The 16,243-nt window shown below is 36.9% G+C and overlaps 1 protein-coding gene across 1 annotated transcript; it reads left to right on the top strand.

The window, feature by feature from the left end:
• Positions 1-6,068: 6,068 nt before the first annotated feature.
• Positions 6,069-15,700, top strand: mal2 (mal, T cell differentiation protein 2). The gene is made up of 4 exons (XM_051721055.1): positions 6,069-6,250; positions 6,732-6,902; positions 10,790-10,963; positions 13,907-15,700. Exons 1-4 carry the CDS (start codon positions 6,137-6,139, stop codon positions 13,976-13,978), a joined length of 531 nt encoding a protein of 176 aa, XP_051577015.1. The 5' UTR covers positions 6,069-6,136; the 3' UTR covers positions 13,979-15,700.
• Positions 15,701-16,243: the final 543 nt, after the last annotated feature.

The raw sequence follows: 16,243 nt of genomic DNA, 5'->3' as shown, positions 1-16,243 counted from the left end.
TCAAGTCTTTTGTACGGATTTAAATTCATTTTGTCACCATTTTAATTATATTGAGACAACTTAATTCATATCACTCCCGTTTTCTTTCTTTTATTAAAAAAAACAACAATTGTTGTAAGTGCAACAAGCTGTGAGCATAGTCTTTGCAATAGAGTTGTTCAGCTTGTAGTCCAAACACCCGGAAGAGAATTCGCCATGGGTTGGTCTGAAAATGGGTTTTTATAATGGTGTTTCTGAACTTATCAGAAAAATATGGTCTGTGGTAACATTACTTGAAGATATGTTTTGTTCTACCACATAAATTACACACTTTCATACCTCAAACATTTGTAGAACAAAACGTTCACATATCATCAAGTAATGTTTACCACAGACCTTATTTTACTCATAAGTTCAAAAACCCCACTATAAAAACCCATAGGAAAATCCAGAGGGAACCCGTGGAGAATTAGACTTCTGGTTTCGCCTACAAATTCACGTCACGGCTGAACAACTCTATAGAGAATGACATCTTGCTGATGAGTGGGCATGCAGGGTCCTTAACATCCAATACACAAACCACAATGACTCAACAGTCATATTTTTGGAAATAGATGCACTCACATAAAACAAAACCCAAAAGGAAGACAAATACAACACCACCGTTGTGAATACTGCAATAAAAAGAAAATATTAAGACATTAATTTTGTTTTTACTCATGCTGCAGTGCATGCTGGGAACCTGACATCACATGAATATCTATTTATGGTTATCAAAAGTTATTTAAGTTGTCCCAATGCAAATGGATTAAGTGAACTAACATCTTACAAATTTAAATTGATTGCACACGATAAAAAGAAAAAGATCAAGAACTGTTGCATTAGCTCATTTTAAGTAAATAAATTCAACAAGAAGCAAACATTCATTTTTTGAGTGTGGTCATATTTAACCCAAATAAAAAACAAATGTAAAAAATATAATAAAAAAGGAAATTTTACTTTATATAAAGTCTATATAGGACCATTAAGATTTTTTTATATTGTGACATTATTTAGGACACTTAAGCACATTTTACCCCAGAGTTATCATTACTGTAATGCGTCTGGATGTTTTCCTTTTACTATTCCCTTCAATGATGATTCTCATTACCGTGCCTCTCATTACTGATTCTCATTTACAAGAAGCAGTGCTATATTGTGAATATAGTCATGTGTGAAGGCCGTTGTTAAGCACAACACAAAGCGGACCTCTTCAGCTGTGACTATATTCACACTATGGGACAGCTTCGAGTACTTTATTACTTTTTAAAAGTGGTTATCACATATTAAAATGTGTTTATTAAAATGTTTTATTATTATTATTATTATTATTATAATTCTCTCATCATTTACTCACCCTTTTGCCATCTAAACTCATTTCACTTCTTCTGCAGAACATAAAACTATTTTCATAGACCAAACTTTCAAGCTCCAAAAAAGACATAAAGGCAGCATGAAGGTAATCCATAAGACTCCAGTGGTTTAATCCATGTTTTCTGAAGCCATACAATCACTTTGGGTGTGAAATAGACCAAAATGTTACTTCTTATTCACTATAAAAATTTATATCTGCAGTCTGCAGTGGGGGGAATAGATTTGTTCTGAAGAATGTTCAAAGTGGGATCACATTGAATTTGAATCAAAACAACCTACGGTTATTCATTCATTTCACACAAATTATGAGGTGTGTAAGCCATAACTGTTGAAAATCCTTGTAGAAACATTAGTGAAAGAAGATATTGATAGAAACATTAGTTAAATTCATTCATATGCATTAATGAAAAGCTTACAAACATTCAGTGGTTAAACCAATTATATGCTCAGAGGTGGGTAGAGTAGCCAAAAACTGTACTCAAGTAAAAGTACAGTTTCTTAAAAAAAAATAAAAAATACTCAAGTAAGTGTAAAAGTACTAACATAAATAATTACTTGAGTAACAGTAAAAAGTATCCAATTAAATATATATATATATATATATATATATATATTGTATATATAGTGAAAAGTGAATGGTGACCGAGACTGTCAGTCTCTAACATTCTGTCTAACATCTTTTGTGTTCCACAGAATACAGAAGGTCACACAGGTTTGGAACAACATGAGGGTAGGGAAATTATTACAGAATATTAAATTACAGCTGAGCTATCACTTTAAAGGGATAGTTCACCCAAAAATGAAAATTCTCATTACTCACCCTCATGTCATCCCAGATGTGTATGACTTCCTCTCTTCAGCAGAACACAAATTAAGATTTTTTGAAGAATATCTCAGCTCTGTAGGTCAGTACAATGTAAGTGAATGGGTGCCAAAATTTTGATGCTCCAAAAAGCACATAAAGGCAGCATTAAAGTAATCCATAAGACTCCAGTAGTTAAATCCATACTAGACATTCTTCTCCCTGCCCAACACAAGAAGAAGAATGTGAAAGTGATCTGTTTCTCATCCACATATATTTATATTTATATTTATATTTATATTTATGCAGAATTTTGCCATTAAGATGAAGAATTCTTTATTTACTAAATAATTCACTAAGGTGTTATTATTTTTAACTCAGGAGACTGCACACAGTGGAAATTATAATTCTGTGGATGATTTAAATATTTGGTTATTACATGTAGGTTATGATAATTTGGTCAGATGAGGGCACGATGCACCCAGAAACGCTACCCAGCTTTAATTGGAGTTTAAAGATACTAAAGTATAACAAATAAATACAATATTGTACGTAAGATAAAATGTGTTTACTCTTTATATTAACATATATATTAGAAATAACAAACAGAATGAAGATTTATTGTATTAATATATTATTTCATAAGAATAACAAGTAAGGCCCAAGTATTTTAAAAGTTCATACGTGACTTTGTTTCTGTGAAAGCCCCAGAGCCCCGACACTCAGTGTATACTGTATGTCAGCGTCCGAATTCACACACTCATTTCGTTCACTCACTGCTGAGATATAGTGCATTCACTGCCATTCACTATATAGGAAATAATGAATGAGTGAACAATTTCGGACACAGCCACTCTCTTCACCATACGATCGCCTAGCTTCCGCACATCTCTCACACGCCCGCCTCGCTTTGCACGTGCAGAAATGCTGTCTGTTCATGCTCCAGTTGTCAATCACATGAATGGCAGAGCAAAAGGAATTTACAGTTAACTTGAATGTTTACATGGATTTATAGTTAATCAGCCTGAAGTAGTTGCGCTAGTTTCCAGTATCCCCGTGAGGGCATTGAGGAAATGCGTAAATACTGCCCATGACATGCGGGACACGGGACAAAGCGCACTGATATATTATTGCTGCAGTGATTTTTCTAATTCTTTTTTTATTATTTATTTCTCCCCTTTTCCCCCAATTTGGAATGCCCAATTCCCAATGTGCTCTAAGTCCTCGTGGTGGCGCAGTGACTCGCCTCAGTCCGGGTGGCGGAGGACGAATCTCAGTTGCCTCCGCGTCTGAGACCATCAATCCACGCATCTTATCACATGGCTTGTTGAGCGCGTAGCGCGTGTGGAGGCTTCACGCTATTCTCCGTGGCATCCGCACACCACGCACCCCACCGAGAGCGAGAACCACATTATAGCGACCACGAGGAGGTTACCTCATGTGACTCTACCCTCCCTAGCAACCGGGCCAATTTGGTTGCTTAGGAGACCTGGTTGGAGTCACTCAGCACGCCCTGGATTCGAACTCACGACTCCAGGGATTGCTGCAGTGATTTAAAAATGTACACTTAAAAACTGATGTCATAAGAGCCCAGTTACAGAATCACCCGTGTTCACATTAGAGCCACAAATTACCTCGACATGCTGCCATAAATTGAAGCTGAGATTTTAATCTTGAAATATCAGCTTGTCTTGGTGTTAAACGAAGGCACTGTATGACGAAACTATTATTTTTTCACTGTGCGGAGCAAAGAAAATTTTTCAGTTTGAAGAGCTTGATGCTGCAGCAGTGGTAGACTCGGCTTGAGTGACAGTCTGTGACAGCGCATGCAGCTGTGTCAACTTCCGCTGTCGTAAAAGTCCCATTCAATAATCTCTCAATAAATTACACATTAACTAATTAATTAAACCTAGTAATATAACGACAGGAACGCCACCCATTGTAAAGAAGTACATTTTTTTCATTAGAAATTTACTTGAGTGAGAGTAAAAAGTACTCACTTTTAAACCTACTCTAAAAGTAAAAACATTTACTCAAGTAAATGTAATGGAGTAAATGTAGTGCGTTACTACCCACTTCTGGATATGCTTCTTTACAGTCCACACTCAAATACTATTGACTTGTACTATAGTCAGTCTTTACAGGCATGAGAAGCCACCAAAGCAGTCTCACGCTTCAAACTAGAGCTCATTGGCTTTGAAAGGGACAGATGTCAGTGAACGAGAAAAATGAGTCAGTGTATGGAGGTGAACGAGAACGATTTGTTCAAAAAGACTGATTCGTTTACGAACGAAACATCACTACCAAGCGGCTACCTAGCAATGCCTTAGAGGCCACCCAGAACACCCTAGAAACTGCCTAGTAACCACCTTGCAATGCCTTAGCGACCACCCAGAAGCTGTGTCCCAGCTGTTGAATTTGGTGGGTGTGGCGCAGGGGGTCAGGAATTAGCTGGTTAGCAGGTCCTTGTTAGCCTCTGCTGGTTGATGCTTGAACCTCACCCTGTGATGGCAAAACTTATGTTTCTCCATTGACAGCCATTCAAAAGTAGCTGTGTTTTCTGACATTTTTTTTTAAGAAAAAAAAAAGCTTTCTAATAACTCATATAAATGAATTACAATAATGTTTATATCAGTATCTTAATTTGACAAGTGTTTGTAAGTGGCTTTTTCACAATTACGGCCTACACAGCTCCTCATACAAATAATGTTGCTCTATCAATATTCAATTAAAATTATTTAATTTGAATATTAATATAATAATATTCAATTAATTAAATATGTTCCTCAGCATTGCACAAAGGGTCACTAAAATCCACAAAACTAGGCAATCGTTAATAACAAGCCCTGTTCTACCACCCCTGGAGTTCGCTAGTTCGCTAGTTCAAATCCCAGGGCATGCTGAGTAACTCCAGCCAGGTCTCCTAAGCAACCAAATTGGCCCGGTTGCTAGGGAGGGTAGAGTCACATGGGGTAACCTCCTCGTGGTCGCTATAATGTGGTTAGTTCTTGGTGGGGCGCGTGGTGAGCTGAACATGGTTGCCACGGTGGATGGAGTGAAGCCTCCACACGCGCTATGTCTCCGTGGCAACGCGCTCAACAAGCCACGTGATAAGATGCGTGGGTTGATGGTCTCAGACGTGGAGGCAACTGGGATTCGTCCTCCGCCACCCGGATTGAGGCGAATCACTATGTGACCAAGAGGACTTAAAAAGCGCATTGGGAATTGGGCATTCCAAATTGGGTGAAAAAGGGGAAAAATCCCAAAAAATTAAATAAAATAACAAGCTCTGTTCACTGCCCCTGGTGGATGCCAAAATCACCTTTTTAAGTCTCTCACCTCTTTCACCTCACATTCCAAATGTTGCATAGCCTTATTGATTTCATCAAGCAACTGGAATCACATAAAACAAGAGTTAATGTACAACTGCACAAAGCATTGTGCAATTTAGCTCACTAAATTGGGCAGTTTCTTCCTTTAATTACCATTAATATATAACAATAACAACAGCATGCAGTAAAAATCACAGCCATGATTTCAGTGTTACCCAACCTATTTCTTTATCTCTGTGGAATATAATTCCTTGACATAATATTTACACGAGTATGTTGAACCCAAGCCTGCTCACTAATCATTCACCAAAGTGGTGAAACATTTGAGTTATTCTGTGCACAGCCAAATAGAATAAAAGAAAATAAATAGCAATGTGGTTGGACAAACACCTCTGAGAGGCACGTTTTAAATAATATTACACAAAGTCGGTCACATTCACGCTTTATAAAAAGTGCCTGCCCTCATTTACAGGGGTTTGGCTCCTGCACCGTGGGAGAGTGAATGGGAGTGGCTGTGCACCTGTCAGACCTGTTCCCGATACATGACTCCAAGTGGATTGTCCTATGTGTTTGTCCTTTGTTCAACCTGTGCTTGTCCAACTGACAGAGGATGGCAGAAACACCAAACCCGGCCACTACCTCCTTTCCAGTGCCGACTGTTTCTCTACCGAGCGGAGTTGAAATATTGAGGACGTACTCGGGGGCTCTGATTTGTTTGGAAATTGTAAGTGTTTGGTTATTGTTGCTTGGTAGCTAGTGCGTAGGAACTCATTGGGACAGTTAGTTAAACCATTTTAATTCACCATTGTGGATCCTTAACAAGTAATTATTGGTTTTCGGCGAGCAATTATACTGATTGTGGCACTATACACCTTTATAACTGATAATAACGTAATAATAACGCAACATAAAATGCATGTAATATGCACGAGGTAATAATAATAAGGCTGTAATGATGATTCATACTCTATACTCGAAGGGGAGACAGTAATAGGCTACTACACAATACAGTATTTCAGTACACAAACGTAGCTTACTTTTGAATTTCAGAAAGCCTGTCTTACCTGTCGTCACAGACCAGTGGTGTTTAGGTTGCATTAGGCAAAGTAACTAAACCATGATTTTACACTGATCTTGAACAAATTCTTGTACTCATTTTCTAATGTTCTGAATAAAATACAGAGGCTTGCTTTTTCATTCTCTAGGTGTTTGGAGGGTTGGTATGGATATTGATAGCCTCGACGAACGTGTCTGTGCCGCTGCTGCAGGGATGGGTGATGTTTGTGTCGGTAACCATGTTCATCTGTTCATCCATTTACCTCGCCCTCTTTCTGCTGGGCTTGGCTGACAAGATTAACACTGACTGGAATTTCATGGTAAGTGTGTGTTATTTTTTTAGATGGAAAGTGCTCAGACTGGCACTAAAAGTAAATATTTGCTATTTAGTTTGTTACATGTGTTTGAATGGACACTTTAGTGTAGATTAGTGGACACTATTTCAGGGACTGTCCTTTTTTAGGGGTTAAGCACATGGCTCAAGGTCACAATTGTGGTAGAGCAGGAGTTTTTCTCAGTGACTCCCTCAGCATGCTAGAGTAAACTAGATTCACATTTCCTGAAGGATTTATAACAGTTCTTACAAGGCAGCAAAGAATAGTGTTAAAGTTTTAGGTAAACTTAGCCTTTAATTCTACTTGAGTGCGTCTTGTTTTCTGTCAGTTGTGGATGAGAACCAACACACAATGTTCCACTATTGATGTATTATAAAAAAGATATCAGGAAGAAAAGACCAATCACAATCAGTATGCAAATAATTGCAATAAAAATAGATACATTGTAATTCAGTTTGCAAATTTTACAATGACATCATTGCTGTCAACAATATGCCAATGACATATTTTCAAACTTAAAGGAGCACTTATCTCAATGCAGCATTATTTCAATGCAATAGTTTTCAGTTAAAGATTCCACTGTAGAAAATCACTATTCACAGTCAGCCATGATTAATTGCATACACGAGTGAAAGTGTCCAATAGCAGGGCAGTTACTGAAATGAAAGGCAGTCACATTTACCTTTGCACAGGCGAAGAAGGCGTGGGTGGATATTGAGTGCATGTGAAACCAGCAAAAACTAACTGCTAAGCAGCGTCTTTTTTAATGCTGCACTTTATATTCTGGAGAGTTAAGTTAAAAAGAAACTTGCCACTTAAAAGAATAACCTTGTCCATTGTGAATATTCAGTATAGCTGTGTACGAAGCACCAACCACACAGAGGTCACAGCCAAACCATGCAACTTCCTATTGGTCTACATGGCAAATTCCCATCAAAGTTCACCAAACTTGAACTCCATGCGAAATCCGCGGTGGGAAATTCTTCGCCACCAGAAGTCCATCGTGCAAAATTTACGATCTCGCGGATTCCCATTGAGATGACTGTTTCTCACCCATGTGACCCTCTCAATGTAAAGTAAAACAGCTTTTATTAGGTAACTGATAGAGTCTCCATCAGAAGTAAATAATTTTTAATGAGGTGCACTGAGTGTACCTTTAACGGAATTATTTGTGCAGTAATGAAAGTGGAATCTTTAGGCATCTTTGTTCCATACATTGACAGTTAAACTGGCTACAACTTTCAAGCTAACACCATAAGAAACACCATACAAGCACCATAAATGTAGTCCAAACGAAATGTATGCTATATTCCAATTATTCTGAAGTCCTGCTTTGCATCAGGAACAAACCAAAATGTAAGTTTTTTTTACCAAAGTTTTCAAATCTAATTCGTGATCACTTTAAGATTAAAAAAAATGGGACCTCAACAAGTCATGCCAGGTTTGACATCATTAGCCAATTTTCCACTATCAGGCCAGTGCGAGCCAGGGTTTTCAACTGGTCAACCTGGGCCAGTAGCCTTGAACCTCGAGCCGTGAGACCAAAATCGGTCTGTGTTCCCAACATCGGGCCAACAGCCCTGCAGCGTTGCCCTAAAACCCGCCCTTAATACGCCAGCGTCACACACCCTGCCCATTTCATGAGCAAGAGGGAAGCTCAAGCTGAGGTGTAAAGTTATCTAGTTATCTTGAATATCGAGTTTATATCGTTTGTAAACATTAGCTAGCTAGCAAGATAAGTTAGCGTTGACAACTCACCGACTGTAACGGCCATGGTGTCCCGAGTGGTCCCACCAGTTACAGCGGGACGATGTCCCAGCACACCGTCCATGATCTTAAACTATGGAAAGTTATTTCTTTGGCCACCACTTTGTCCATTGTGTGTTTAAACGGATTTGTACTGTACCCACAATTTTTACAATTTTCCCGAACCTGTACCGTTGTGCGCTGGATACACAAACTGGCAAGTTCGGCGAAACTCTGCTTTTGACATTGACCCCGCCTCACTGCCCAGTTGGCCTTGTTTGGCCCAAGGGTAATCGGTGAGCTAAAGGCCATTGGCCGTTGGCCCCGAGAAAGCCCCAAGGCGGCAAAATGAAGCCAAAACGCCATTGGTTCTCATGAGTTGTGTAAGCATAGGCATTGCACCAATTTGAAAAGAAGGGATGAAGGATGATATGTGCCAACTACGCAGCAGGGAAAGATTTTCTAAATTTTGTCTCTTCCACAAGCAAAGCTATCTTATGGCTTCTGAAGACTCGAAATATGGCGCATATAAAGACTATAATGGTGTTTTCTGGCCCTTATGGCACTTGACAGCTGTGGTCACTGTGAGCTATCATTGTATGGACACGAGCTGCATGAAGATAACAGCATATAGGTTCTGAAAAACATGAGGTTGAGTAAATAATGAAAGATTAGTCATTTATGGGTGAACAATATTCTGTTACATTTCTTTAAAATTTTAACATAACAACAACATAAATGAACAGACCAAAAATCTAAAAAGCTAAAATGATCTACATAAAGTTTGTAGAATCTGTCTGTTAAACAGTTTAAAGGAATATTCCAGGTGCAATACAGTTTAGGCTCAAACGACAGCATTTGTGGCATAATGTTGATTACCCCCCAAAAATTCTTTTGACTCATTTCTCCTTTTCTTTAAAAAAAGCAGAAATGGAGGTTACAGTGAGGCACTTACAGTGGAAGTGAATGGGGCCAATTTTTGGAGGGTTTAAAGGCAGAAATGTGCCACTTATAATTTTATGAAAGCACTTACATTAATTCTTCTGTTAAAACTTGTGTAATATTAGAGCTGTAAAGTTGTTTAAATCATAGTTTTTATGGCCATTTTTGGGGGGTTTTAGTGTTCATCATGGCATCAAAGTTGTAAATTGGACATAAATTTACACAGAAAAGATTAGCAAGCAATTTTATCACACTAAAATCATGTCAACACGCATATTGTTTACATTTTGTTGCTATATTTTTGAAACAGTAAGTATTTTAATATTTACGGATTGGCCCCATTAACTTTTTACTTTTTTTAAAGAAAAGGATGGACAAGTCTAAATTAATATTTTTAGTAATCAACATTGTGCCACAAATGCTGTCGATTGAGCTTAACTTGTACTGAACCCAGAATATTACTTTAAGCTGATGGAAAAGTAAACAAAAATAAAGTAGAATCTCAATACAGTTCTGCCATTCTAGCACTGTTAAAAGTTAGGCCCTTGGCCCAATCCTTACATAGTACTGATTCTAATAGCAAGACTTAGGTGTCATAGAATAAGCACTGTGCCAGTTCTCAGTACAGGCTATAGTCTCAGCTCCAGTGCTGAGTAATGTCTACTCTATAACCATGATTAATGTTCATGGTCTACCACACTTATATATACATAAACTATCTGTCAGCCTCGTTTAATAACTGTGGTTAATCCTCAGGGGAGTCATGTAAGAATAAGTGTGTTGCTTATTTTCATCTGTGAATAAATAAAAATAAAAAAAAGATTTAAAAAAGTTCACCCTAGTAACAAAAAGAAAAATATATACAAACATATATAATAATACAATATTATAGTAAATAATATAAAAAATACATCATATAATAATTTTTTATTTTGTTTTAAAGGAACATGCTACTTGCTTATAAGCTTTTAGTTTGAGTATTATGTCATGAAGCACAATGTTTATTTCTAAGTAAAATGACCTTACTGGTTTCCCCCTATCTATAAATAAAATGCATTCGATTTTTTTTTTTTATGTAATCTGATATGATTATCCCAAATTCATACTTTGACATTATTTTGACCAAACATATTATATGTTCACTGTATACTTATCATAAACTCATTCTGCTCTATTTTTTTCAGGATATGTTCTACCATTTCATTGCTTTGCTGTTTTATTTTGGTGCCTTTTTGCTGGAGGCTACAGTTTCATCGGCGGGTATATATGTAAACGACACCACCTGTATTCGCAAACCCCGTGGCAATATAATGACGTTTCTGGACTATCGGCAATACAATATTAATGTCGCTGCTGCGGTGAGTTACTAATGCTGTCTTCCACTTCTGTTACTCATTAACTGTCATTTTCAGGTTGAAGATAACTAAAATTGTGTCATTCTTGCATTTTAAAAGTGTTAAAATACTTTTTTTATCCCAGCTTAAAATGCAGAAATAACTATTTGTAAGCCATTCATAGGTTAATTTCTTTGAAAACTGTAAACATTGTCTCTGTGGCCTTATGAAAAGTTTCTTTTGAGCGACCCGCCTCAAGAAAGGCAATGACATTGACTCGACCAGTGGTGTGAGTTGGGGACAGGACTATCTGTTTGTTTGATCAACAGCAGACAGGGGGTGTTTTCAGAAATCCATTTGAAGGGGGCCTAGGTAGCTCAGCGAGTATTGACGCTGACTACCACCCTTGGAGTCACGAGTTCGAATCCAGGGTGTGCTGAGTGACTCCAGCCAGGTCTTCTAAGCAACCAAATTGGCCAGGTTGCTAGGGAGGGTAGAGTCACATGGGGTAACCTCTTCGTGGTTGCGATTAGTGGTTCTCGCTCTCAATGGGGCACATGGTAAGTTGTGTGTGGATCGCGGAGAGTAGCATGAGCCTCCACATGCTGTGAGTCTCCGTGGTGTCATGCACGACAAGCCATGTGATAAGGTGCGCGGATTGACGGTCTCAGAAGCGGAGGCAACTGAGACTTATCCTCCGCCACCCGGATTGAGGTGAGTAACCGCGCCACCACGAGAACCTACTAAGTAGTGGGAATTGGGCATTCCAAATTGGTAGAAAAAGAGATAAAAGAAAAAAGAACAAAAAAGAAATCCATTTGAAAACAATGTTTATTTTTACAATTCCGTTTTGTGGCGATAATGGTGCAGAAATTACACACTTCAGCTTTAAAGGTAAAGTATGTAATTTTTATAAATGTAAAATACTTTTTTCTATCCCAGCTTAATATACAAAGACAACTATAAGTAAGCCATCTGTTCCTCCAAAAGAGCATTTTGTTCTTGAAAAACAAACAACAAAAAAACATATGCAGAGAAATGCAAATATTTTGTCTCATTTGCATACTTGGAGAGAACAAGAATTGTTTAAAAGTGTTTGAACAAACATCTCTTTAGATCCTTATCTGAGATTCCTCAAACAGTGTGTGTTGTCTTAGCTAAGTGTTTTTTTTTTTGTTTGTTTTTTTTTTTTCATCTCAGATTTACAATAGACATCAATTGGCAACCCAATATAGTGTATACATAGTTCCAAAATAGTATTGAGTGCTTAAGTAAACAAAAGCATACATGAAATCTAATACTGAAATAAAATAATATTACCAGGAACTGCTTAGGTACAAAAAAGTGCATGAAATATAATTTATCTGTGAACCTGTATTATTTAATGCAGTCTGTGTCGTTTTTTTATTTTATCTTGTGTAGTTTTATTCATGGATTTCATAGATTAGGGCATGTCATGCAACCTGTCCATGTCGGTCTTGGTTTTTAACGTTAATGATATGGAAAGTGTTTTAAAAGCTCCCTTTTAAAAGTTTTTTTTTTTTTTTTTTGCTATCCAGTCTATAAAGGATTAAATAATTATTTTTATTGTTTTTATTGCATTATTATACATTAAGCATTTAATTGCATTAACCCATTTTTGGATTGTCCGCCAGTTCAGAACCACTGCTTTAGCTTATATGTCTTATACATAATATAGATTTCAAAAGAGCCTTTGTAGTATTTCGTTTTTGGCAAAGAGTCGAAGTTGCATTAAGTTGGCAGGTGGTGAGGGATATTATTTCATGCAACAGCGTCTTGTGTTATTGAATGAATAACTGAAGGCATTGGTCTATTGTTATTTGGGGAAACCCACAAACCCTACACCTTACCCAACTGTCTTATATAAGGACATGAACCCGACACTAAATATTACTGATTCTGTTGAGGACAGCTTGGCATAACTGTTTGCTTTGACTTAAGCTTTAAAGTGTTGGAGGAGGCCCTCTTTTGTCTAATATCATACTGCAACAAGGCCAGTAGGTTGGGCATTAATCACTGGACTGGCTGGTGACAGATTGGTTTCTGTTTCACATGTGCAAGTTAATGTTTTGTCCTTGAGAGAAGCACTCCTATAATTCACTTCCTCTTTTTCTGTTTAATGTGTAAGTTGTCGATTGTTTATTTACGCTAAATCTAAGCAGCCACTCATCAAAAGTTAAGCCTGAGTCAAGCTCAGGCTTTAGTGTACAAAATGAATAGTCAAAACACTTCAAGTAAATAACAGTAATCCAGTTATTGTAAAAAAAATAATATGTAATGATAGTAATTAGTACTCTGCCTGTTTGTGTCATAAAACCAGTGTTAAAGGTCCATAATACCATGACACATTAACATTCTCCTAAACGGGTCACGACATTCCTTTTTTTATTATTATTTCACTTATAATATTAGTAAAGTTTTTTGCACAAAAAACAGTCATATATTTGTAAAACATGATCATTTTCCACCCTCATTCTGAGCCTCTGTCAGAAATGCTCGGTTTTGGTGCTGCTTCCCCTTTAAGACTTGACAGTACACGCCCACTGTTCTGATTGGCTCTCTGCTCTTGATTGACCCTGCTTTCTCTCTTGCCATCTCACTGCTCACCACTACTGGGTGGGCTAAGGAAGTGATTAAAGGTAAAGCAGGCGTTGATGTGTTGTTGTGGAGGGGGTCAGATGCAAATGTCTACAACAGTGTGACATCACAATGTGGAGGAAGTAGAGAACGAGTCGTTTTGACAGCTTGGTTTCAACAAATGCAGTTTTGAGGTTTTGAGTTCTGAAACTATGAAAACATGATTCCTCATGTCATGATCTCTTTAAAGGAATATTTCACCCAGAAATCCCTTTTATCTTTTATAATTTACTCACCTTCAGTGGCAGATTTTAGCATAGGCGAAAATAACAAATTAAGTGAATAATGCTGTTGCTTCTTTCTCCACAGATATTTGCATTTATAGTGACAGTGTGTTATGGCTGTAGCATGTTCATGGGCTTCAGGAGGTGGAGGAAATGAAACACAGGAACTGGTGCACATGTAACCCATCCATAACATGGTTGATTTTTAATGTCAGCTGTACTGTTTTGGACATTCCACAAGGTGACGTCAGTTCACTGGTTTACCACAATGTCTCCAGGGTCTGAATTCACATTAATGTAAAGAGTCATATATATTTCAATTCTTGGTGATTTGGGTGAAAATGATATGATAAAATCATTTTGAAATTTGACCATTTTTTTCAAGATGTTATCCTTAAATTTCCCAGGTGTTCAAAGGTAATGGCTGTGTTTCGTTTGGAAGGCTGCATGCTAGGTAGGACACGTCCTTTGAAGGCTGCAGTATACCGAGTGTCCTCCTTTAAACAAGCCTCGTTTAAACGAGACGGCCTTCGTAGGACAAATGGAAATGGAACATAACATGGTTGCTATGACAGCACGGCACTCTTTAATAAGTGCGAGTCATTTTAGAAGGGAATGTATGAGGTACATTTTAGGAGAGTTATAATGATGTAAAGAGAAAAGAAAATAGATTTTACAGGTGTACTTTTAGTCTAATATTTTATTTTAATTATATATTAATATAATTGTACATACAGTATTATATACACTGCACCCATCTACTGAGGTACTTCAACTTGGGAATTAACATTACTTGCGTTTGAACATCATATTTACGGGCAAATTGGCGTCATTTTTCTTTAGACATTTCCGTTGAAGCAAAGAATTGTGGGTTATGAATGCCCACGAAGGCTACACCTCATGCATCCTCCGAATTCCCGTGAAAGAAGGTCGCATTCGAAGGCTGCATTCAGAGTGTCCTACTCGCTTTTATGAAACGAGACAGCCTCGATGACGTATGCGGCTGACAAATGTTACTTCCGGAGGACGCAGCCTTCCAAACGAGACACAGCCATAATTTCAGATAAATATTTCACAATTTGATTTTTTTTTTTATTATTATTTTTTTTTTTTTAAGAGAAAGTGGAAATCCAACTTTTGCAGGTTGAACCTAAAACAACGTTCTTCTGTAAAATATTCTCTCTATCAATTCCCACCAGGCAAAATCTTTGTCTTTATGAAAAATTTGCTTTAATCTTTGAAAATGTAAAGTTTATGTAATATGCATAATGCTATATTTAAAATGTCTGGTTTTTTTATTTGCTGTATTATGTTTGTACAGAGTTTGTCATCATATATTACATAATTTATAGCTTTAATAAACCATAGCATTTTTCTAATGGAATGTGTGATGGAATTTCTATTCAAATGTTACAAAGTATTCCTTGCCCTGTTTACATGTGGTATTACTTAACATCCACCTTGAGATTACTGAGGACTAATGTAGGGAAATATTGGGTATTAACCACTAGATGTCCCACTTTGCAAGGATTATAAAACTATAATATTTAACTATATGATTTGTTTGCAGTAATACATTGACATTTGCTTCTTTTGTCCATTAAGAAAGCAAGAGCAATGCAGTTGCTACCAGCACCCTCAATATACTGTGTAGGTGCCAAACTATTACATGTTTTACAGTGTTAATGGATCATATAGTCTGTTCATTGATTTGCATTAATGCTTTAGTTAATAATATTTAGATTAGTTTTGAAAAAAAAAAAATTGCTATTAAATTTAATTGTTTAATTTATTATTAATTGCATGTTGCTAAAACTTTTGCATGTTTAAAAAAAAAAACACCTGTAATCTCCCACATCAATAAAACCTTTGACCTTGACAGTTTGCTCTCACTTTTGACACACTGACTCTCTCAAACTCTTTGGCTTCCTTGATGCAGGTTCCATTTACCTTGAGACCAGAATCATGACAGTTCTAACAGAAAAAGTGAAATATTAAACAGCAAAGGGTTGTTTAACATGCCAGTCTTAACTGTGAGATGCCAATCGGCCAAACTTCTGCTGACCTAAATATTTGTTCTCGAAAGAACAGCTAGGTTTAAAAAAAAAAAAAAAAAAAGTTAAATATGAAGATATTTCCAATAAATGTGATTATGATATATAGATTTTCATATACATATTACTGTAAATGTTTCACAGATGTAAGATTTTTCTAGAAGCCATGAACTTGAAATATTACTCGAAAAAAAACATATCAACAGACAATTGCTGGCTGCATCTGGGTCTGTTCTAATTAAAATAATTTATGTCTAATTTATTTGTGTCTGCATTACAGTCATAAGAATTAGGAGGAGAATGTGTTTAATTGTCATGAAAATAATGCCACTATGCAAAAAAAAAAAACAAAAAAAAAAAAAAGGGGG

The sequence above is a fragment of the Myxocyprinus asiaticus genome, chromosome 16, assembly GCF_019703515.2.
Source record: "Myxocyprinus asiaticus isolate MX2 ecotype Aquarium Trade chromosome 16, UBuf_Myxa_2, whole genome shotgun sequence".
Classification (NCBI taxonomy): Eukaryota; Metazoa; Chordata; class Actinopteri; order Cypriniformes; family Catostomidae; genus Myxocyprinus; species Myxocyprinus asiaticus.
This window is presented reverse-complemented; position numbering and strand designations above follow the sequence as displayed.